The sequence below is a fragment of the Podarcis filfolensis genome (assembly GCF_964270895.1).
Source record: "Podarcis filfolensis genome assembly, chromosome: Z".
Lineage (NCBI taxonomy): Eukaryota > Metazoa > Chordata > Lepidosauria > Squamata > Lacertidae > Podarcis > Podarcis filfolensis.
In genome coordinates this window covers 18,989,335-19,014,959 of record NC_139617.1, presented here as the reverse complement: position 1 = coordinate 19,014,959, position 25,625 = coordinate 18,989,335, and the positions used below count along the sequence as shown (strand labels likewise).

The 25,625-nt window shown below is 43.8% G+C and overlaps 1 protein-coding gene and 1 pseudogene across 2 annotated transcripts in view; one reads left to right on the top strand and one right to left on the bottom strand.

The window, feature by feature from the left end:
- LOC310754289 (putative G-protein coupled receptor 34) overlaps positions 1–25,625 on the bottom strand; it is a 439,102-nt gene that overhangs the window by 376,999 nt on the left and 36,478 nt on the right. The window contains exon 4 of the mRNA XM_083596101.1: positions 922–1,546. Within this exon, the coding sequence (XP_083452227.1) occupies positions 1,537–1,546 (10 nt within the window). The 3' untranslated portion in view covers positions 922–1,536. Of the gene's footprint in view, positions 1,547–25,625 lie in introns of the transcript that reaches the window.
- Positions 20,106–20,640, top strand: LOC310754332 (DNA-binding protein inhibitor ID-3-A-like; annotated as a pseudogene). Its single transcript has 2 exons — positions 20,106–20,230; positions 20,297–20,640. The product of its transcript is annotated as a DNA-binding protein inhibitor ID-3-A-like (transcript).

Sequence of the window (25,625 nt, the reverse complement as noted above, 5' to 3'; positions counted from 1 at the left end):
GAAGATGCTGGCTGGCCAGCATGAAGACGCCCGCGAGCTGTAGGAGAACCTGGACCGGCAAGAGCACGTAGTCTTGGACATCCTATGCAATTACCTCTCGGGGGAGCAGCTCTGAGACTACCAGCATTTCGTGAAGATGAAATCTGGGCTGCTCATAGAACAGCACAAGCTGGACGACAAGATCAAGCTAGGGCAGGAACAGCTCAAGTGCCTTCTGGAGAGCCTCCCCACGGACTTCCTGCTTAGCAGCAGAAAGGGAGCAGAACCTCCATCAGCCACCGGGACCAGCCGACCTCCTGCACCAGCATCTTCGCTCTGACCCTTCCAGACGCGGCTGCATCAAACCTTTTCTTCTCAAAATTATTTAATCAGAACCCTCTTTTAACTTTTTTTTTTAAAAAAAGAATTGAGGGAGGATTTAATTATTTTTTAATTAATATTGGGGTGGGGGGAAATAAACAGTACGGAAAGATTTCTTTTTCTTCTTCGTCTTCTCCTGGAGATCACGATTTAAATCTGTTTGGAATACATTGGATTCTTGTGGCGAAGCAAGATGCAGAAGAGACTGGCAGCAGGTTCTATGAGGGACGTCAGTAGCTAATTATAAATAAACTCAAGCTGTCCCTGCTGAAGGAGTCTTGCCCCCCCCCTGAGCACCTGACAGTCGTTAAAATAATGAAGAATATACAATAATGAAGCCTTCATTAAAATATTAATGAGAGACCTGCTTTCTTGAACAATATCCATATTTATATTTTTTAAAGCTACAAGATAGAATAATTCTGTAAAGATTTTGTACATACGGTAACCAGTTATCGATTCTACTTCAACATGTACGTAGGGGGAAATGGTTAATTTATTATATTTTTTGGGTACTTCACATGGGAAAAGAAAAGAGGAACAGCCTCGCCCCCACCCACCCCCAAAAAAACCCATAGTCACACACCATATCTAAATAAAGGACTAGCCGGAAAAGCTACAGGCCAGGATCCAAGGATGCTTGCATGCAGAAAGATGTACTTGCTGAATGTCAACCCAGACGTTGGATGTGGGTGCAGTTTGGCATCTCGTATTCCCTGGGCAAGGATCCCCAGCCAGAGTGCTATGGCTCTGTCCTTTTTCTCCCTCTCCCCTGCATGGTGGGAACCAGTGCAGGTCCGTGAGCAGGGTCGCCCCCCCCCCTGTGTACCATGGAGGCGGTCACTGGATTGCAGCTTTTTATCTCTCTCAGTGCCCAGTGAATGTTGCCAGTAAGTGACATTTCCACGAAAGCGTTGCACAGCAAAATCCCGTCTTCCAGATCTGCAGTGCGAAGCAGCCGCCGTTGGAACAAGCACTTGTGTAAACCAAACAACTCAGGAGTCAACGTGAAACTGAAGCAAAGAGATACTTCCTCCTTGAGACTCTCTCTTGGGCTCTGTGATATTATTATTTTTTTAAAAAAAGAAAAACAGTAACAAGAGAAAGCATGGAACTGCATGCAGCCTGCAAACTTATTTGAATGACTTCTTGAGGTGGTTCATTGAATGTCCTTATTTATAGATTGCTTTAAACAGAAACGGAAAAAATAAATTCTTCATGCTCCTGCTATTTGCAGAATCTAATGAAAATTAATAAATTAAGAACTTTGAAATCCTTATATACCGTATTTTTCACCCTATATGACGCACTTTTTCCCCTCCAAAAATGAAGGGGAAATGTGTGTGCGTCCTATGGGGCGAATGCAGGCTTTCGCTGAAGGTTGGGTGGGCTGGGGTTGGGACTTATCTTTCAACTTCAACTGCCTGAAGACACAAGCTCCAGGACACCGGAGTTCCTCTCCACTTCTGTTCTGCATGGACGAGAGAGGTCTTTTTTCTTCCGCGATGATTTCCCCCCAGCCCGCAATTCATTCCTTAGGGGGGAGCAATGGGACTTTGGGGGAAAATCCATGCATAGACAATGTAATATTGTATTATGTGCCATGGCTTTGCTTTCCTTCTGGGTTCTTGATGTGAACAACCTCTTTGCATATTCATATTGCATTCTTTGGAGTACGAAGGGCCATCTCTCTCGCGCGCGCTCTTTCTTTTTTGTATAAATGGTAATTTTTCGCTCTTTTCATGACGACAAAGCTGTACTGGGTTTTACAATTTGGTTTGGGGGGGTGGGGGTGGGGTGGGGGAGGAATAAAACAAACAAACAAAAGCAGTACTTAACTATGTATTTGAGCATGTCAACAGAGTGTGATGTTCTTTGTAAATATCACCTAGAGGATGAAACACTCTCGCGTGGCAAAAAGTTTTCGTTTGGTTTGATTTGTTGTTTTTCCTTTTGAGAACAAAAAAACAAAACACGTCCCAAGTCGTTGTGCCTTGTTGTGAAGCCCTGCTGAAGTCATGCAACTCTGCGATTGGATGCTTTGCATCTAGTCTTAAGGTGAAAAAAGGGAAAGTGGGGCGAAAGGGACTCTGAGGCGCGAAAACACACACACACAGGAAAAAGGGGAAAGGAGCCGGGAGACAGAATCAGTGGCGTAGCGTGGGGGGTACAGGGGGGCCGGCCGCACCGGGCGCAACATCTGGGGGTTAGGGTTAGGGGGCGCAAATCCACGGGTTAGGGGGCGTAAATTACTTGCCTTGCCCCGGGTGCTGACAACCCACGCTACGCCACTGGACAGAATGTAAGCAAAAAAGCAAAGCAAAACAAAACCCCGAACTTCTCAAAAAGTCTATTTTTGTTACAGAAGTGTAAAATTTATAAATATATTCAGCAGTTGGAAGGTTGTAGTTACCTACTGAGTAGGCGGCAATTTTTTGTATGTTATGAACATGCGGTTCATTATTTTTGTGGTTTTATTTTTGACTTTGTACTTGTGTTTGTTTAAAAAAAGGTGACTGTTTGGCTTATAAACACATTAAACACTGGCAAATGTCCTTTTCAGCACTTTTCTGCACAAAAATTGATTCCCTTGCAAACATGCAATCAGGTGGTATAGCCACACAGTTCACACCCTTCCTCTCAGCCAGGAATGCCTCCTTCAGGAGGTACAATGACACTATTTGCAGCCCCTGGAATCAGCCAGCAATGGATCCACAAGAGCCATATTCTGGACTTGAAGAATCCCAAGCACATTTATCTGGATTCTTCATTCTCTCTGCAAGAGGAGAGAAGTGAAAGGCAGTGCTACATCTGGCACAGTCATTAGGGAGGTGCATTCAGGGATTAATTAACAACAAAAAAAAGGAGGGGATCCTAACAGCCAGAAAGGGTGCTCTGCTTGGAAAGCAGCAAAGAGCTGGCTGCTCCGTCCCTTCCTCCTCCTCCTTCTTCTTCTTCTGCTGCTGCTAGTGGAGGCCTGGAACAAGGCGGGCTGATTTCTCGGCTTCGTCATGGCTCCCATGGGGCCACATTCACCCCGTCCTCCCTGCCCTGCTGGTCCACGTGGCCATTTGCAGAGGGGTGGTTTCCGCAGGCCCCCCCATCCCATCCCCCTTCCTCTATGCTAGGTAAATAGAATTACAGGATTTCCCACAGTTTCTGTACAGACATCAGCTACATGAACGCTTCAGCCCTCTTCTATAGCAAGATGGATTCCCTTGCAAACACACCATCAGGTGGTACAGCCACACAGTTCACACCCTGCCTTAAATGAACTTTTCAGTTACTGCACACACACCAAATTTGCTGAGGATGCACCTGTGCTACTCGCAGCAGGGAATTCCAAAACCCTTCAATAGAAGTGTCCTTACTCCTTTTCTAAACCCAGATTCAATCCCTTGTCAACACCTTACCAGAAGATGCAGCCACACAATACAGACCTTATATAAACCATGAATTGAATATAAATATCTCCTGGAACCTACAACCCCTTGGTGCATTTCACCCATCGAAGCCTTTGGCGTTAAGAAGAAAAACATGAAGGGAAATTGGGCATCATATAAAATGTTATTAGAGGGGGAAATTAATAAATTAAGAACTTTGAAATCCATAGATATTTGACAGGCTGGCTCCAATACTTCCAGCTGAATGAAAGACAAGGAAAATAGGATTTGCTGGATAAATATCAAAACTAAACGGAAATCTAATGCCGTCCTGTTCTCAGATTGGGGAGAGCCTCCCACCTCCTTCTCCCCAACCTGTGGAAGGACCAGACTCAAATTCCTCACCTCTTGACCCCTCAGCAAAAGTCCAAGCTACAACCCCAGGGTGAAGTGCAAACCTCAACCCCACAAGTCATGTGTCCTTAACTAAGTTTTACATTCAGAGGGTGCTATCTAAAGAAGTATCTCCCATTTCAAGGAAGGCCACTTCAACTTCATCTAGCACTCGGTCGCTTTCTTCACTGTCTTCCCAGGGCTCCCGGGCAAGCTCTACGGGCTCGCTGACATCCCTGAGGTCCATAGACTATGCTGCCAACTACAGAGCAGACTATGTCCACAAGCTGAACAAGGAGAGGGAATTCCACGACTTTGTCATCTGGTCCAAGTTGAATCACATGGTTTCCATGCTGTCTAGAAGGGGCAAAGCGGCAGAAAATACATAGGCTGCCGCCCAGTGAGGTACAACTTAAAGCCTAGGAAGCGGATCAGCACAAGCCTCATAAACCTCAGAGACTTTGCACTGTATTCATCAAATGACTGCTTCTGAGAAATGGGATTGTGAGAGCTGGCACACATAATTGCCATACAGGGGGTGCTGCTGGCTTGGTGGTGGTGGTTTTTTTAACTTGGCTGCCCAGCCATCTTTGTGATACTGCAAGCCTTTCTCAGACTTTGCCATGCCATGGAGAAGAATGGTTTGGAATGCCAACCAAGATGCACATTATACCTTGCAGCACAAAGGTAGCCATTGCATGGAAACACCTTCACGTTGCTCTTTGTGGCTTACATTTTGTGGCGTCACTTGTAAGTGCTCCAGCCTTCACACTTGGTCAATTTTGTACTGTCCTTACAAATGTTGCTTTCTAGTGCTTTTTTGGTCAAAGAAATCATGGGCTAACTTGGTTTCATCAAGGGACAATAATATTAGCAGTTTAGAAAGTGCAAAAAGAAAGTGTTTGCAACTGTGATTGTAGTGATCATCTTTCTAAAATATAAACATTGGAAGTTTTTGCACAGTTTCTGTATGCACATCAGCTATATGTAATAAATAAATCATTATCAACATCATCATCTTTATACCCCACCCATTTGGCTGGCTTTCCCAAGGGACTCTGGGGGGCTTACAGCATATCTAAAAACATCCAGCATTAAAAATCTCCTGATACACGGCTCAGGAGATCGAGAGGGAGAAGAAAGAGAAGGCAGGAATGGTAACCATGTCAGACCACGAACTCCTCGAAATACAAATGTCTTCCGGATAGATTGCCCATAAACTCCACCCCCTTGGTCCAACACGGTTACTTCTTCCATGCTTAGCTAATCTCTTCCTCCTTCCCTCTCTGAGGAAAAAAACCTATACCTTTTGCCCATACAAATGTTTAACTTTAACATATAAAATACACACTAATATAAAGGTAAAGGTACCCCTTCCCGTACGGGCAACTTGCCAGACTCTAGGATTGTGCGCTCATCTCACTCTATAGGCCGGGAGCCAGCGCTGTCCGCAGACACTTCCGGGTCACGTGGCCAGCGTGACAAGCTGCATCTGGTGAGCCAGCGCAGCACACGGAAACGCCGTTTACCTTCCCGCTGGTAAGCGGTCCCTATTTATCTACTTGCACCCGAGGGTGCTTTCGAACTGCTAGGTTGGCAGGCGCTGGGACCGAACGACGGGAGCGCACCCCGCCGCGGGGATTCGAAACCGCCGACCTTCTGATCGGCAAGTCCTAGGCGCTGAGGTTTTACCCACAGCGCCACCCGCATCCCTACACACTAATATAAGCAACATCAAAATACCAAAAATCAGTATAATCACAGGGTGCCAAGCCAATTTTAAAATGTTGGTCGTGGCAAGGCTCTATCCTGAAAAGATGTCCCACCAATGGTGTGTGATTCAATCCTGAATATCCTGAGAAACTCTTCTTAGCTTGGCTTGTTTTACTACGGCAATATTAGTAGTTTGCATTATGACACATTCCAAGTTTTTCCACAATCTTCATGTACTTTCTCATTCCTTTTCTCCAAGCAGACTGAATCCCTCGCAAACACCCCATCGGATACCTGCAGCCACACAACACAAACCCTGCCAGCACTGAACTTTTCAGTTACTTCAACCACTCCACATTTGCTGAGGTTGCATTTGCATTCCTATCAGCCAGGAATGCCTCCTTCAGGAGGTACAATGAAACCATTTGCAGCCACTGGAATCAGCCAGCAAGTGATCCACAAGAGCCAGACTCTGGACTTGAAAAATCCCAAGCACATTTATCTGGATTTTTAATTCTCTCTGCAAGAGGAGAGAAGTGAAAGGCAGTGCTACATCTGACGCAGTCATTAGGGAGGTGCAATCAGGGATTAAACAACAAAAAAGAGGAAGGGATACTAACAGTCAGAAAGGGTGCTCTGCTTGGAAAGCAGCAAAGAGCTGGCTGCTCCATCTTGTCCTGCTTCTGCTGCTGGTTTTGGGTTTGCTGGAGAAATATCAAATACTCTTATATACAACCCTTTATCCCCCTGCTTCTCTCCTCTTCTTTTTAAATTAAAACCCCAGGATGAAGCGCAAACCTCAACCCCTCAGGCAATGTGTCGTTAACTAAGTTTTAGAGTCAGTGCAAATATTTGCTACTTCAATGGTACTATTTTCCTAATATAGAATTACAGGGTTTTGCACAGTTTCTGGGCTTTTCTACACCAAGATTGAATTATTCCTCCTTTATTATATTTATTCCTCTCACCATAACAGGTTTCCAAACAAATAAACAACTTTTAACCAAGAGGAAGCAACCAGAATGATTGGCAACTCAAACTAGAGCAAACTAGAGCAAAATCCTCAGTTTTTTAAACCACATATTAAGCCAGCCTATGGGACCAAACAATTAATTTGGCTCAGGGCACAGGCAGCCGAGTGGGACATACGACAGATGTAGATGAACACATCTAGGTCACATTGAGAAACTTGGTCACACAGTGCCAAGGAAATGGGACTAGCCAGCGAGGCAAGGATGGAGGAGAAATTGGAATGTTAACTCCTCCCCCCAAAAAATCTGGGGCAAACTGGTGGAGACGATAGCGGTGGGGAAGCTACAAGAATTATTGGAAAACACAGATAATTAAATGCATTCCCATCTGGGTTGAATCCTGGCCATGGGGGCTCATTCCCCCCAATATTCAGGGGGCCAACATCCCCCGTTGGGTTGTTGTTTTGGGGAAGCAAATGACAGCCACCATCAGCTGCAAGACACAAAGCATAGGTAGCCGAGCGGGACATGTAACAAATGTGGGAGGCCTGAGAATATATTATGATGTGTCATGCTTTAGTTGGATCAGAGACTGGATTAAGTTAGATAATAATGACATTTTAGACTTGGAGGGATGGAACAACAGATACGGTTGGCATGCCTATCTAATTTACAACAAAGTGGTGGTACATAAAGAATTTCTAAGTCATGTAATTAGAAATTCATTATATAAGGTCTGGGTGAGACATAGAAGGCTGTTAGAACAGAAAACCCCATGGTGGTTCTCACCGTTAGAAGTAAGGTAAAGGTAAAGGTACCCCTGCCCGTACGGGCCAGTCTTGACAGACTCTAGGGTTGTGCGCTCATCTCACTCTATAGACCGGGAGCCAGCGCTGTCCGGAGACACTTCCGGGTCACGTGGCCAGCGTGACAAGCTGCATCTGGCGAGCCAGCGCAGCACACGGAACGCCGTTTACCTTCCCGCTAGTAAGCAGTCCCTATTTATCTCCTTGCACCTGAGGGTGCTTTCGAACTACTAGGTTGGCAGGCGCTGGGACCGAGCGACGGGAGCGCACCCCGCCGTGGGGATTCGAACCGCCGACCTTTCGATCCCCACCGTTAGAAGTAATATCGGTTAAAAAGAAAAATACGATCGGAAGAATGGCAACATACCAGGCACTCCTAAAAGAGGAACAGGGCCAATTAAAACTAAGACCATACAAAGAGGTGACCCAATACAGCACCACATGGTTGCAATATCACCAAATTGCCCAAATATTCAATCAGGATAAAGCAATAGGATTTGAAAAAGAAGAATCAAAATTACAAAAAGTATTATTACAAAACTCAAAAAAGAATATATCCAAAATGTTTTATTTATTATTATAATGGGAGTTAAAGGATGAAGAAGTAAAAGAAGTTATGACTAAATGGGCATGTGATATAGGATACATAATTCGGCTGGACCAATGGGAGAAATTATGGTAATGTGATATTAAATTTACAGCATATTATACAATCAGCGAAAATTCATGAAAATGGTGTACCAATGGTACTTAACTCCGGTAAAATTGGCTAAAATTTACAAATTAAAATCGAATACCTGTTGGAGATGCAAAAAAGAAATAGGAACAATGTTTCACATGTGGTGGGAATCCTGACCTATTAAACAATTCTGGAATGAAATTTATGAGGAGATCAAAAAGATGTTTAAAATATCTTTCAGTCAAAAACCGGAGGCATTCCTTTTAGGTATAATCACAAACGATATTCCTGACAATCAAAGGAAAGTATTCCTTTATGCAACGACAGCTGCCAGGATGCTTAGAGCAAAAAACTGGAAAGGGAGAAAAATTCCATCAATGAAAGAATGGCAAATTAAATTTATTTAATATAGAAATCTGCCAAGACACACAGCATTCATAAGGGGACAATCAGACCAGAAATTATTAAAAGAATGGGGATGTGCTAAAGAGTATATGAAAAAACACTGTTCTGGAGTAAGCTTATCGGTATGTAATGAATGATGCTTTACAGGGTTAAAGTACAAAGATGGAAGTAATCTACATTAGACACAGCAATACAGTAAGAGTAAAAATTTTGAGGTCTTAGAACAAAGGAAGGAAGTCAATATGTGTATATGTATGTACTGATTAGATTAGAATGATATGGTTTTATTTGTAGATGTATGCTTTTTGTCTTGTTTTTTACTTTGTTTTTCTTTCTTTTTTGTTAGTTTTGTTTTTCTTTCTTCTTTATACAGTATTATTTTGGATTTAATGTTTGTATTTTTTGTTTCAAAACTATAGGTTTCTCATGAGACTGCTTGTTGAGATTGCAGTTGTTCAAGGGTTAATGCTAAGTGGGTTATATTGTGCCTTAATTGTAATGCTATTTAAAGATATATTTATTTTGAAAGTTGTACTATGCTGCACTCTAAAGAAAACAACTTTAAATGTGAAACTGTAAAATTATGTATTCATCTCATGGTATAAGTTATTTAGTAGGTATACGAAATGTTAACCTAATCAACTAAAATGCTGACATGGGTTTATTTAAATTCTGTTTTTATAAGGGTACTTTCAATAATTTTTTTAAGGTTTTGATCTTTAAAATGCTAGTTTATACAATGATTTTGCATTGAAAATAAAATAATGTTTTTTTTAAAAAAAATTAAAAAAGAATTATTGGAAAACACAGATAATAAAATGCATTCCCATCTGGGTTGAATCCTGGCCATGGGGGCTCGATCCCCCCAATATTGAGGGGGCCAACATCCTCCGTTGGGTTGCTATTATGGGGAAGCAAATGACAGCCACCATCAGCTGCAAGAGACACACGCCACAGGCAGCCGAGGGGACATGCGACAGATGTGGAAGGACACATCTCAATCACATTGAGAGATATAACTTCACAGAGAAGTGGGACTGGCAAGGGAAATGGCCCGCTAGTCGTGGATGAAGTAGAGGAATGGGAAGTTCAGATGTGTAGTTCAGATTCTGCAGTTTGATTGCACCCAAATGGCAGAACATTCAGAGTGCTCCTTGCATGCGTATCTTAAACTTTAATACCATGGGGCTCCAACCATTTGTGCCATATGACCAAGTAAGGCATCTTTCCACCTGCAGCAGCCCCATTTCCTTTGTAAAAGATGGAAAATACACAGTTCCATGGCACAATAAGTAATGTCGTGTGAAAGAAACATTGGAAAAAATAACAGAAGCCCTAACAGAATAATCAGGAAAACCAAAGCAATAATCACCACATCTAAATACAGCCTATGGCGCAAAACCATTCAATTCTACATGCCCCTGCTATTTGCAGAATCTACTGATCCCAGCAGAGCTAAATCTCTGCTGAGGACTTGTTGCCTCAGTTGGTTGGAATCACCCACTGCAGGTACAAGGCAGGGCACACTGACCAGACCTCCTGGCCACCCAGGGATTTAGCCCCCTCAGTATTTCTAGACAGGGTGCTCAGTTCCCCCAATATTGAGGGGCCCGGCATCCCCCACTGCCGGCCTCTTGCTATGGGGCCGCAAATGACTGTCACCAGTAGCCGCGGAAAGCCCAGGGCCCTGTTAGCAGCGAGGGACATGCGACAAATATGAATGGCCAAGCCTGGCAGGTGAGGCGAAGATGGAGGAGAGGAAAGGGGAAACATTTGATTTTATCTATTTGCATACTGCAGGGCATCATAACAGTTTTCCAAACAAATAAACAACTTTTAACCAAGAAGAAGGAACCAGAATGATTGGCAACTAGAGCAAAATCTTTAATTTTATCATCACGTCTTAAGCCAGCCTATGGGTCAAAACAATAAATTTGGTGTAGAGCACAAACAGCCAAGTGGGACGTTGGCAGATGTGGATGAACACTTCTAGGTCACATTGAGAAACTTGACCACACAGTGCCAAAGAAATGGGACTGGCTAGTGAGGCAAAATGGAGGAGAAATTGGAATGTTAATAACCCCCCCCCGAAAATCTGGGGCAAATTAGTGGAGGCGATAGTGGTGGGGTGGAGGTTCAGCACCTTGTGCTACGGTTCCCGCAACCACAGGGACCGCCCCAACTGTTGCTCCTGGGGGACCAGTGGAAACTGTGGCTGGCACGGCACTGCCTCGTGTTAACTGGCCCAACTTAGAATTTAACACACACCCCTCCCCAAGATCACCATTCGCCAAATTGCTGTGAACTCTTTTCGGGACACAGGCTAAGAGCGTGCCGAGAGACTTAGTTTTGCGCCAGCAGATTCAGCCTGAACCTCTGAAGATTAATCCCTGTGGTGTGGAAGCGATTTCTAAGCCTACAGCTATTGATCCAGTTTCCTACAAAGTTATAAGGGGGATCATCTTGGTACAGTTCAGACCCCCAAATCTGTGAAATCCCTGCTCTGGGGGGAAATGATCGGGGATGGGAAGTTCATTGCCAACAGCTTGCAGTGAGCCCCCTAGCAATGGGGCCCGTTCTATTGCAGATGGAGGAAAGTGCAAGTGCATCCTGCCAGCTGCCAGCCACGAGGAGGAGTGGGTTGTCAGCACTGCCCAGCCAAGCTGCTGCGGAAAGTTTTGAGTCTCCTGCCGTGGTGGGGATTTACAATGGTTTGAAGCCAAGCAGAGGTCTGACCCTTCCTTTCCAGATTGCTGAGATGCTGCAGAGAGCCCTCCTCATTCTCCACATTCTTTAAGAAAGAGATAAAAGTTCCTGGAAGCTTTAGAAAGAGTTCCAGAATTTTCTTTAGTGCCTAGGAGTGGCACTCTAGGATTGATTGGTGTCCACTGGAGGTGCAAATAAAGGGAGGAAGTTGCAGGCTGCAATGTCCGTACAAGGAAAGCACACTCACACACACACACACACAAACATAAACTATCTGCACACACACTGACAACAAGGTTGGAAGTAAGACAATGTGTGCTGCTGATACTGTGAGTTTTGCTGTCTCAGGATTGTTAAGTACTGGACTGAGACTAAGTACTGGACTGCAACTTTGTATAACAATAACTTAAAAATGAATAAGTAGTTTATTAATAAAGAAACGAAAAAAGAATATCTTTTCTTTACCTTCTGGTAGGAAACCATTCTAATATTCTGTGTGTAAAAAGTCTCTGTATGATATTGTAATTTGAATTTTTTGTAATTAAAACAAGAACCTCGTGCACTCTCAAAAAAAAGAACAAAAAAAATTTAAAGAGCTTCTTCCTGCTGCTCTCATTCACCGTGTTGAGTGTTGTGAGTGTGGTGGCTTGCATTGCCTTGGTCCACCTCTCAGGGACCATACAGTAGAGGGTGGGGCAAGCCATTCCTTGGACCTCCGCCAGGATCCAGGAGTAGTCACCCCACCACCAGTGCTCTTCCAGTAAGTGATAGTGGATCCGGGTGCGCATGAGTGGCAGGGGCTCCTGAGACCTCTAGTCGTCTTTCGAATGGATCCAGACCTTTTCTCAAAAGGGGGGGGGGGAGAGGAAGAACCACTGGAATATAGAGATGAAGACGAGGAGGAAGAAGAGGACTACAACAAGATTGGTAACCACAGAATGCTTTCCATTATTGAAGTTACAAGAGATGCATTCTGACAAAATGAAAAGCTTAGTACAAAAAAAAGGTTTATAATGTGGGTGTTCACCTATGTTGGTGGCTTGTTCAATGGTCTGAGACTGCTGCAACTGGCTCCGATTTCACTCTTCACTATTCCCCTTCCTAATGAAAAGCACCAGGTTGAAATTGACCATTCTTGTGTACCAGAATCTCAGAAATGCACTGGCAAAAGTCCCAAGTTAAACCCAGGGTGAAGCGCAAACCTCAACCCCTCAAGTCAAGTTCTGCAGTCACCGCAAATATTTGGTACTGCTATTATACTATTGTTCTTTTTAAAATATAAAAGTGCAGCTTTTCCCACAGTTTCTGTACGTACATCAGCTATATGTACACTTCTCCCTCTTTCTGTACCAGGATTGTCTTACAAACACGCCATCAGGTGGTACATCCACACAACTCAAACCCTGCTATTAAAGAACTCCTGTCAAGACACTTCTGAAGTGGCCTGCAAGTATTTCACTGAACTGCCAGTGCCCACTTTGGGAACACTGGCCACCTCCGGGAAGTGTGCAATTCCAGAAAGGCCATCAACCCAGTGTGATCCAGCAGCAGCTCCTATGCAGCCATCTGCTGTCACTTGGATCAGAGACAAGACAACATACAAGAAAAAGTTGTTTGCAACTGAGAACATTGGCTGGAACATGCCAGGTGTCTGTGGTTGTCTGTCTTCCCAGGCTCCTTATGCTCCCCATTTACTCCTCCTTGCCCTACAACTCTCATCATAACAGGTTTCCAAACAAATAAACAGCATTTAACCAAGAGGAAGGAGCCAGAATGATTGGCAACTCAAACTAGAGCAAACGAGAGCAAAATCCTGTTTTTTTAAACCACATCTTAAGCCACCCTATGGGACCAGACAATTAATTTGGCTCAGGGTGCAGGTAGCTGAGTGGGACATACGACAGATGTAGATGAACACATCTAGGTCACATTGAGAAACTTGACCACACAGTGCCAAGGAAATGGGACTGGCCAGCGAGGCAAAGATGGAGGAGAGATTGGAATGTTAATAGCCTCCCCCATTTGGGACAAACTGGTGGAGGTGATAGCGATTAGGCAGCTACAAAAATTTGGGGGGAAAGGAGTTTGCAAAACAACTAAGGAAACAGTTCCAAGTAAAATATTTAGGACCAGCAAACAACTATCTTGGTCTAGAGAACCAGTGATAGAGGTTATTGGTTAAGTGAAAGAAAGACAATAATTGAAAGCAAGAACATGCACAACTGGTTATAAAGTTGGGAATTGTGTTGCATGATATGGGAATACTTTTGTATATGTTTACAATACTGTATTTTTTCTCTTCGAATGAGAGGGAGTGTTTGGAAAAGGTTCTTTAAGAAAATGATAAAAGTTCCTGGAAGCTTTAAATAGGATTCCAGAATTTTCTTTAGTGCATAGGAGTCGCACTCTAGGATTGATTGGTGTCCACTGGAAGTGCAAATAAAGAGAGGAAGTCGCAGGCTGCAATGTCCGTAGAAGGAAAGCACACTCACATCCAACACATACACACAAAAACACAAACTCTCAGCACACACGCTGACAACAAGGTTAGAAGTAAGACAATGTGTTCTGTTGATACTGTGAGTTTTGCTGTGTCAGGATTCTTAATTACTGGACTGAGATTATACTGTGCTGGAGATATAAAGAAGGAATTTAAATTTGCAGGGTCGCATTTAACTTGCCTTAAAAGGTGGAGGGAGAAATCTAGTATTTGCACTTACAAAAAAAGAAAAGATAAGAAATGGTGGACGGGGCAAAGAGCAAACCCTATCGAGGGAAAATTGTGCATGTCCTGCAACTTTGTATAACAATAGCTTATAAACGAATAAGTGGTTTATTAATAAAGAAAGGAAAAAAGAATATTTTTCTTTACCTTCTGTTAGGAAACCATTCTAATATTCTGTGTGTAAAAAGTCTCTGTATGATATTGTAATTTGATTTTTTTGTAATTAAGACAACAACCTTGTGCACTCTCAGAAAAAAGAACAAGAAAGAATTTAAACAGCTTCTTCCAGCTGCTCTCATTCACAGTGTTGAGTGTTGTCAGTGTGGTGGCTTGCATTGCCTTGGTCCGCCTCTCAGGGACCATCCAGTAGAGGGTGGGGCAAGCCATTCCTTGGACCTCCGCCAGGATCCAGGAGTAGTCACCCCACCACCAGTGCTCTTCCAGTAGGGGAGAGTAGTGGATCCAGGTGCGGTGAGTGGCAGGGGCTCCTGAGACCTCTAGTCATCTTTCAAATGGACAATGTTGTAACAGAGCTTTATCAAATATGAATGCTGGTCTCTATGATCCCTATCGATAGTTGTTATTATTTCTTCATTCAGTGGGGCTTGAAAATGAAGTTATTTTTCACATCCCCCCCCAAAAAAAGAAAAAGAAAAACATTTATTTGGATTTTCATTCTGTCTACAAAAGGAGAGAAAAAAGATGCAGTGCTTCATCAGGCACAATCATTAGAGAGGTTCATTCAGGGATTAATTAACAAAAAAGAAGAGGGGATCCTAACAGCCTAAAAGGCTGCATCATGCTATTGTTTGACTCATGTTTTGCAACCCTTTCGCGTGCCTATCCCTCTCTGAAAAGCTTAGTACAAAAAAAAAATGTGAACCAGAATCTCAGAAATGCACTGGCAAAAGTCCCAAGTTAAACCCAGGGATGAAGCGCAAACCTCAACCCCTCAAGTCAAGTTCAGAGCCGGTGCCCCAGCCAAGGGGAATGGAGCTTTCGCCTGGCCAAGCCATCGTGTGGGTGCCGGGTTGCCCCCAGGGAGGATTCCTATGTCAGGAAAAGTATCCCCGAGTGGGTCACTCCATTGATGCAGCCCCACAGACTATATGGGAGGAGTATGACTACAAGGGACCACCGCGATGACCAAGGGAGGTTCGGGCAGAGGATGACTATTGAGAGCCGGAGCGCCCACCCCAGGAAAGTTGCCGACCAACGATGTATCAACCGTTTAGCCCAGCCCTGGTTTACTCGCCAGAAAGGTCTTGGGAGCCCCGCAGGCCAGTTCGACGGTACAAAAAAGAGGAGGGTTACGGGCAGCAGCCCAGACCCTCTTACAGGTATGAAGGGCAGGAACCTCAGCATCCGGATGGACGAGCCCCGAGTTATCGCCCTGCCCCAAGGTACAGCTATCACCAAGAGCCATGAGATGTGGTTCCAACGCGCGTTACTCCTGAGTTTACCCTGAGGGATTTTGACTTACGTCTTTCCCCTGCGTATAAACCCCCCATGCATGTCCTGAGCTATCTGACTTTATTCGAACTAACCTCCCAGGAACTGGAGCTCCCCTCAAGACTGTATATGTCTATTCTGAGGGCGTTGATTGGTGGGGAGTTGGCGGATCTCATGGGCCATCTTCCTTTGTCCCATGCACTAGACTATGAATGGTATAAACGCCTTGTTTTGGAAGCTGTATGACTGTACAAGCTGCATATGAATGGATCTTCTGTATTCCAGGCTTTTTATATGATTTTGCAAACTTAACATATTCTTTTTGGCACTTTTGTATATCAAAATTTATACTGCTGTGGCGGGGGGGGGGAGAATTGCAGATGACTAAAGGACCAATTGACTGGAAGGCTCCTGAGACCTCTAGTCGTCTTTCGAATGGACAATGTTGAAACAGATATGGACTGCATGCGGAAAGCTACATCCGCGCTTTCCAGAAGGTTGATAAAACTGCTTCTTCTGAGTCTACCATTGGTAGCTGCAGAGGGGGTAGATACATTTGAGGGACTGAGGCTGTTGGTGATTAAAGAACAGTTTCTTTTGGGGGCTATTATCCTGCCCAACCCTGCTGTAGATCACCTCATGAAAGCTTTCAGCTTAATATCTAATGACATTCCCAAAGACAAGAAAAATCTATTCCTTTACACAACAGCAGCTGCCAGAATATCCCATCACTATTAGAATGGCAAAACAAACTCGGCAAGGCCACTCAAATCAGAGAATAATTAGAAAGTGGGATGGAGTGAAGGAAAACATGAAAAAATATGGTTCCGGAATTGAAATATTAATAGAGAATGTGTAAAACCTGCAGAGGTAAGCAAGAAAATAATAATAGAAGCAATTGAATAATTATTAAATTATAACAACACAAGATGGAAGAAGTAAAATATTGAGATCACACATTGGTGAAGGGGAGTGGGGGTTATATGGGAACCTATATCATCATTTATAATATAATCTGTTAATTGCGTTGTATTTACATAGAGCAAAGGGAAGCCTAGAGCAATTAAATATATTTTAATTTAGGTAATCTATGTTATAGGCTTGTGTTAGAAAATGAATATGGATTTTGAATTTGATGTTTGTAATATTTTTTGGTTTTGAAATAAAAATTAAAAAAAGAAAAAGAAACCATTTGCAGTCACTGAAATCAGCCTGCAAGTGATCCACAGGAGCCTTATTCTGGACTTGAAGAATTCCAAGCACATTTATCTTCATTTTACATTCTGGCCAAAATTATGCCAATGACCTTAAACTAAATTTGGCATCAATTGTGTCTTTATTTTGGGAGGTCTTGGGGGTCTTAACACGCAAGGCACCCAAGTCAGCCGTGGAAATCTTGCAACATGTCATATATGCAACAACTTTGCATATATGCAGCTTGTATGTATATTTTGGATTATAGTTTTTTAACATCATTTTTTGGGGTGAAGGGGACTTTCAAGATCATGAAAACTGACACATCATAGCTTCCATAGGTCCTTCCATAGGGGGGGCAGTGAAAGCAAGCCCACTTTTTAATAACTATTGTATTGCTCTATTAAACAAGAAGAAAGTTTGCACAAAAAGAAATTTTGGGGGGTTTGTGTGTGAGACTGGGCGGATTATTTTTTATTATTATTTAAAGCTCTGAACACACAGATTCTTCATGCTGATTTACTGGTCAGGAGATTTCTTACTGAAATCACACACTTTCAACATTTCAACCGCTTGTGACAAATGTGGACTAATCTGTCATTTGCTCAGAAAAAAGGGCAACAAAAAAACCCACAACTTTGCATGTATGCAGCTTGTATGTATATTTTGGATTATAGTTTTTTAACAACATTTTTTGGGGGTGAAGTGGGGAGTAGATGGGAACCTATAATATCATTTATAATACAATCTGTTAATTGCGTTGTATTTAAAATCGGGTTTTAGAAGTAATAAGTCTATTATTTTTGTGGTGTTTTTTTCTTTAGTATTGTAATGTATATTTTGTGTGTGTGTGTGTGTGTGTTATATGTTATGTTTGTGATAAATGTTGAAAATTAATTTTAAAAAATTGGGGGGAAAGAAGAAGTTAACCCATCAGGTGGGGAGAGCCGGTTGCGAGGGACATGGGGAACCCTTGCACCTTTTCTGCAGGGCTTGCGCGGCCCCCATCTGCATTGTCTGCAAGAGGTCGAAAGAGCACAGCGAACATGAACTGATTAATCTGGACCAGGCTTCACAGTGGTTGAAGCAAATAGTCCAGTTTCTGGTGCAAGAGAGACGAGTGATTATGGAATTGAAACTGGCTGAAGAAGAAAGAGCCAGGCAGATCCGGCGGAGCTAGAGGAGGAGAAGAACAAGATCATGGGTGCTTTTGAGCAGATGTGCAACTTCCTGGAGGAGCTGCAGCGCTTTTGGCTGACCGAGCTGGAGGATCCGGAGAAGGAGATGAAGAAGAAAAAGGAAATAAATATCATCAAGCTCTCAGAGGATATCACCGGTCTCAGTGTGAGACGCACAGAAATGGAGAAGAATTGCCAACTGGCCACTATTGAGTTCCTGAAGGGCATCGGGACTACAGTGACCAGGTTTCAGGAATTGAAAAGAAGGCGGACACTGCTGGGACTCTCTTCAGGCATGGAAGAGAGACTCATAATTTACACTCAGAAAAATTCATTTCGGAAGGATACCATGGAGAAATGCAAAGGGCTACCGATTCAGGCACTGAACAAAGTGTCACTCTGGAGCCAGGAACAAAACACCCTTTTCTTTTTATAACCTGAAGAGTTTGAGAAGAAGAAGGGGAAGGCAGGACACGCTGGACAACCCTGGGAGATTCGACAGCATGCTCTACCTGCTGGGCCATGCAAAATTCACCTCAGGAAGATATTGGTGGGAGGTGGTGGTGGAAGAGGAGAAGGAGGAAAGGGAATGGGCCACCTGGCCGTAGGGGTTGCAAAAAAGTCTGTCAGGCACAAAGGCTGTGTCAGCATGCTTCCTTCTGAGGGGATCTTGGCCATTGGGAAGGCAAAGAATGAGTCAGCCTCATCTGATCCCTTCTGGGCTTCAACCCACCCTGAGCGGACCCCTTTGAGCTTGACTTATGAGCCCAGGAAGATCCGGGTGTCCCTAGACTATGATGAGGGTCGTGTGGAATTCTGTGATGCCCACACTAATGGTTTGATCTTCAATTTCCAACAAGCCTCATTCTCTGGGGAGAAGGTCCAGCCCTTTTCCCATGCTTGGTGGGGAGTTAGTCTGAAGTGTTGATTCCTGGGGACGATCCTCACCGCTCTCAGCTGTGCCACCCCCACCCTGAGAGGAGGTAGCAGCCTAGCATTTTCTCCGCAGTGTTATGAGTTTGTGGGTGCCAGACATCCTAAATTTCTGGATCCAGTAAATGTTAGAATTTAACCGGTGTGTGGTGTGTTAGAACTGGATGCCAGACAGTAGTTTTAGCAAGCATTAAAATACAAGCCAGGCCAGCTTCCCCATGTCGGGAAAGTGCCTGGGAGACGAGCCATGGCTCCCACACCATTATTTTGTACAACTTTATTTTGTACAACTTTATTTTGTGCAACTGAAAAACTTTAAAATGTTAATAATAAAAGAACTACATGGTGGAAGGAAGAAAAGAAGGAAGGAATGGGCCATTAAGAAAAGTCAAGGAGAATGGGTTTCTGGACCAGATAGCTGTTGGGTGGGGCCCCTGATGCAGTTCTGAGTTAGTTCAGAAAACAAAGCAAAGTTTGAAAGGAGAGTCTTTACAATGGGTGACCTAGGGGGAAGACGTTGCAGTCTGGTAAAGGCGGCAAGCTGGGGAGACTGTCAGAGCAGGATTGTTGATGTTATTTTGAATCCTAAACTGCAGCTATGGAAGAGATTGTTTTTTGAAAAATAAAAAAAATAAAAAACCCTTTAAAAAAGAAGAGGAAGAGGGGGAAACAACCAGGTGTACAATGGAAATTGAATAATATTGTATAAAAATGATAATATAAGAGCATTTGGCTGGAAGACTTTGAAATTGAGGTAAAATAATGTAATTGAAATAGTAAATACTTAAAGAACCAGATGGGCAAGTTGAGGGGAGTCTTTGGGTGGGGGGAGAACTGGATTTTATTTCATCCTTTTCTCTTCTTGTTTAAGATGATTATGCTGATTTTAACATTGTATAACTGTAAAACCCAATTTTAAAAATTTAAAAAGGAAGAGGAAGAGGAGGAATACTACCGCTCAACTTTATGATCAATGAAAATATTTGCTACTGCAAAGGTAGCATTTCTGTTTTTGAAATATATACATGGGGCTTTTTTGCAAAGAGAAGCATTTTCTGTGTGCACACAATAGAGAATCAACCAGGCTGGCAAGCAAGGGGCAGTATCGATCTCTCTCTCTCGAGGTTGCTTGCTTGCTTTCTCCCGCCTTAAGGAAGGAAATCTTGCCCTTCTGCAAATCCCTGCTGGTTTCTCCTCCTTCATGGCCATGAAAGGAATCAGCCCCATCAGATCAGTCAGGATCTGCTAGGAAGCAGGATCTGCGTGCTGCCTCTCCTATCAGAGCCTCACCATCACCCAGGGAACGAACAACAGAACGAAGCCCCTTGGCCAGTGACTCCTGCTGCACAGGCCTTCAATAAAATGTGATGAGTCTTGCCAAAACAAAAAAAACCAGAGCCCAGCTCAGGAGGAGCCCAAGAACCTCCTTTACGACATGAATGACTGCTACTCCAAGCTGCGCGAGCTGGTGCCGAGGATCCTGCAAGGCACCAAAGTCAGCCAAGTGGAAATCTTGCAGCATGTAATCGACTATATCTTTGACCTGCAGATCGTGCTAGAGGAACAGGCGAAGAAGGGGCAAGATCCGCCCGCAGCTGAGACTTCCCTACTCTCTTTAAAAGCTGCAGAGCGGGCATCCGAACTTTGCTCAAAAGAGGAGAGGAATCTCTGCCACTAACCTCTTAAAACAGACTGCAAGTGCGGGATCCTGGCACTTGGTTCTCTCCAGTGAGGCAGGAGATAGAAGAGAGACCTGAACAGGGGAAAGGATCAAATGTTTTAACCCCATGCATCCAGTAATGGAGAGACCTCCACCATTCTCTTCCAGATAAACTGTAGAACATGGATCTGGCCGGCCAGTTGCTGATGCCTTGACTGGCCTTCCAGAAACAACTTTTTACCTTCAATCTGTTATTCTCTTCCAACGGCCTGAAAACAAAATTTGCAGGCCAGGTAGGGGGGGCAGTGAAAGCAAGCCCACTTTTTAATACACTCTCTGATTTAACTATCGGATTGCTGTATTGCACAAGAAACAACTTTGCGGGGTTTGTTTCCATGTGTGTGTTGTGTATAGACGGATTTTTTTCTTTTTTTTAAAGCTCTAAACCATCAGATTCTTCATGTTGATATCCTCATCAGGAGATTTCTTAGTGAAATTGCACACTTCCAACATTCCCACAGCTTGTGACAAATGTGGACTGATCTGCCGTTTGCTCAGAAAAAAGGGCAACAAAAAATACCTTTGCAGATATGCAGATTGTATGTATATTTTGGATTACAGTTTTTAAACATCATTTTCTTGGGGGGAAGGGGACTTTCAAGAACATGAAAACTGATGTGAAGAAGCTGAAAAGCCAGCTTCTTCCCGCTGCTCTCACTGACCGTGTTCAGTGTGATGAGTGTGGTTGCTTGCATCCCCTAGTCCACCTGTCAGTGACCATCTATTTTAGAATATACAAGGGATTGCAAGAAAGAGGTGCGGAATTGGAATATGAGCCACCTGTGCATCTCACCAAATGTCAGCAAGAGCCTTCATATTCTGTATATTCTGTATATTTTGTAATTCTCTAAATAAAGTACACCAAGCAGTAAAAAAAAAAAAAAGATATATACAATCCAGAAATCTGACAAAGGCCACCCATTTAGGGCTTACTTGGATAAAGACGTTGCTGTGTGTAGTGGAGCTTGTCCAAAAATACACTCTTATGCTGCTTGGCCCCTTCATATATATATATTTGACAGGCTGGCTCCAATACTTCCAACTGAATGAAAGACAAGAAAAAAAGGGTTTGCTGGAGAAATATCAAAACTAAAGGAAAATCTAATCCAGCCTAAAGGAAAATATCTATCTAAGATGTATAATCTCCTCCACAATTCACACCCTGCCATCAAAGAACTTTTGTCTCACTTAAAGTGCTCAACCTCTTCTGAGGATGCACACCTCAGAACACAGAGACAGGCCACATAAGAAGCCAGTGACTTTTATCTTACAGGTAGATTTTTCAGATGACCCAGACCTTTTCTCTAAAGGCAAGGGGAGGAGAGGAAGAACCACTGGAATATTGAGATGAAGAGGAGGAGGAAGAAGAGGAATATGACAAGATTAGTAACCACAGAATGCTTTCCATTATTGAAGTTACAAGAGATGCATTCTGACAGAATGAAAAGCCAAATAAATGTTTGGAGCACGGAATGAATTTTGGTTACTGGTCAAGTCTTATATCTCATCAAAGAATTCACACATTGCTGCTGCTGCCATTGCGAGTTTTGGGGAAGGCCGCTCCCTCCTGCAGGCCAATTCCATCGGGCATAGGGGGCGGAGCCCACACTCACTACCACAGCTTTAAGAGGCTCCAGCGAGGCCTCAGGACACTGCTGGTGCTGCAGCAGCAGCAAATGTCAAAAATGATTTTACATATTTTAAAATGTTTTAAAAGCATTTTTACATTGTCGCACTGTGAACGTGGTTTTTATTTATATATTTTAATGTTTTTTATTTTTGTTTGTATAAATGTTGAGCTGGGGTGGGGATTAGTTTTATTTTAGTACAATTGTTTTTGGCTTTGTTTTTACTTTTACTATTTTGTTAGGCTATTGTATAGTTTGTATTTTGCTTTTTAAGGGGAAAGGGTCAGGGCTGCCTAGGAGTGGGCCTCAGCCAACAGAATGGCTGGGGCAGGATCCACAGGGGCAGAAGCACCAGGACACCCGATCTCAGTGATCACGGGCAGGAGGAAGAGCTACGCTAAGACCAGACCATCTCATTACCAAGAAGGTAGGTTTAGTCATTGTCTGAGGACTATCCCTCCCTCCGGGTCTGGTCTTGACCGGAAGGATATTGGAATCAGCAAGGGAAACCCACATGACCTGAAAGTGTTGCTGTGCAATGCCAGGTCAATGATGAGTAAGACCACTGCCATTCATGACCTGATTGTGGATGGAGGACTTGACCTAGCATGTGTAACAGAGACTTGGTTGGATGAAGCAGATGGGCCTATCTTAGCTGCTGCTTGTCCACCAGGTTTCTCTTACGCACAGCAACCCAGGTCATGTGGGCGGGGAGGGAGGGTTGCAGTGATTTTTAGGAAGTCATTAGTTTGCACCAGGCGTCCTATTGGGAAGACCCAGTTCTCTGAGTGCATGTTCTGGAAGTTGGGCAATAGGGGCAGTACAGGATTCCTTTTGGTGTACCGACCTCCCTGCTGTGCCAAGGATTCCCTGCCCAAGCTGCTTCAGGTCATGACAGATGTTCTCCTGGAGACACCTAGTTTGGTTGTCCTAGGGGATTTTAACATCCATGCTGACATGACCTTACAAGGGGCCGCTTGGGACTTTGTGGAAAGAATGGCCTCCATGGGGCTGTCCCTGAATAAGTCTGGCCCAGCCCATAGCCGCGGACATGCCTTGGACCTGGTGTTTACCTCTATGGATGTTGGTGATCTGACACTAAGTAAAAGTGAAACAAAAGAAGTGCCATGGTCAGATCACTTCCTGGTGCAACTGGACTTCTCCGTGACCCTTCCCTTCTGCAGGGAGGTGGGGCCAATTTGGATGGTCCACCCCTGCCACTTAATGGATCCAAATGGTTTCCAGGGAGTGGTAGGGGATGTTTTATCCCATGTTGATGGCCTTTCAGCTGATTCCCTGGATGGAATACGGAATTAACCAGGGCTATTGACTGTCTGGTTCCAAAGTGTCCTCTCTGATTGCATGGAGCCCGGACAGCCCCGTGGTTTTCCCTGGAGCTGAGGGTGATGAAACAATTGCTGAGATGGCTAGAGCGCCAATGGCGGAAAACTCACTCTGAATCGGACCAGACACAGGTTAGAGCTCAACGTCAAGCCTACCAAGTGGCGGCAGTGGCGGCGAAGAGAACTTTCTTCAGCACCTCTATTGCATCTGCAGAAAACAGCAGCAGGAGACTCTTTCAGGTGGTTCGCAATCTATCAGAACCACCATCATCAGGGCCAGGTAGGGACCCCAAGATCTCCTGCAATGCTTTTGCAAAGCTTTTTGCAGATAAAGTCTGATTGGAAGTGATCCAAAACATGAAGCAAGAAATGGCTCGCCATCGGCACGAGTACCAAGACCTGCTGAATGTAAAGATGGCTCTTGATATTGAGATTGCCACTTACAGGAAACTGCTGGAGGGAGAAGAGAGCAGAATCACAATGCCCATTCTGACTTTTGCATCCCTGAACCTGAGAGAAACAAACATTGAGTCTATCCCAATAGACACCCACTCCAAGAGAACACTTCTTATCAAGACTGTTGAAACTAGAGATGGACAAGTTACAATGAAACTTCTCACCATGATGAACTGGAGTGAAGAAGAGAAGAGCACATCTTCCTTGTGCCAAAATGAACCCTTAGCAATTGAGAATATTTGTTAGGAAAGCAGCAGCAGAGATAACCTCCCCTCCTCCCCTTATCTTTACTTATTTGCTTCCATTTAAAGGGGGGAAGAGAAGCATGCATGTGTGAAAAGCAATGTTGTCCAATGAAATTTGATATTGCGTCACACCAGGCCCACAGATTTTTGAAGAAAAATTCAATGGTGCATACCGGGCTATCAGCTCCGATGGCATAACATTCAGAGTGCTCCTTGCAGGCGTGCCTTAAACTTTAATACCATGGGGCTCCAACCATTTGTGCCATATGACCAAGTAAGGCATCTTTCCAATTGCAGCAGCCCCATTAACTGTATTGGTTCTGTTCAAATGAGAGGGGGTGTTAGGAAATCATTATTTAAGAAACAGATAAAAGTTCCTGGGAGCTATAAATAGGGTTTAAGAATTTTCTTTAGTGCCTAGGAGTGGCACTCTATGATTGATTGGTGTCCACTGGAGGTGCAAATAAAGATAGGAAGTTGCAGGCTGCAATGTCCGTACAAGGAAAGCACACTCACACACACACACACACACATACACACACACCCAACACACAGAAAGTATCAGCACACACGCTGAGTAAGACAATGTTTGCTGCTGATACTGTGAGTTTTGCTGTCTCAGGATTGTTAATTCCTGGACTGAGATTATACTGTGCTGGAGATATAAAGAAGGAATTTAAATTTGCAGTGTCGCATTTAACATGTCTTAAAAGGTGGAGAGAGAAATCTAGTATTTGCACTTACAAAAAAAGAAAAGATAAGAAATGGGGGACGGGGCAAAGAGCAAACCCTATCGAGGGAAAATTGTGCATGTCCTGCAACTTTGTATAACAATAGCTTATAAACGAATAAGTGGTTTATTAATAAAGAAAGGAAAAAAGAATATTTTTCTTTACCTTCTGCTAAGAAACCATTCTAATATTCTGTGTGTAAGAAGTCTCTGTATGATATTGTAATTTGAATTTGTTGTAATTAAAACAACAACCTCGTGCACTCTCCCAAAAAAGAACAAGAAAGAATTTAAAGAGCTTCTTCCAGCTGCTCTCATTCACAGTGTTGAGTGTTGTGAGTGTGGTGGCTTGCATTGCCTTGGTCCGCCTCTCAGGGACCATCCAGTAGAGGGTGGGGCAAGCCATTCCTTGGACCCCCTCCAGGACTTAGGAGGAGTCACCCCACCACCAGTGCTCTTCCAGTAGGGGAGAGTAGTGGATCCGGGCATGCGTGAGTGGCAGGGGATCCTGAGACCTCTAGTCGTCTTTCAAATGGACAATGTTGAAACAGAGCTTTATGAAATATGAATGCTGGTCTGTATGATCCCTATTGATAGTTGCTGTC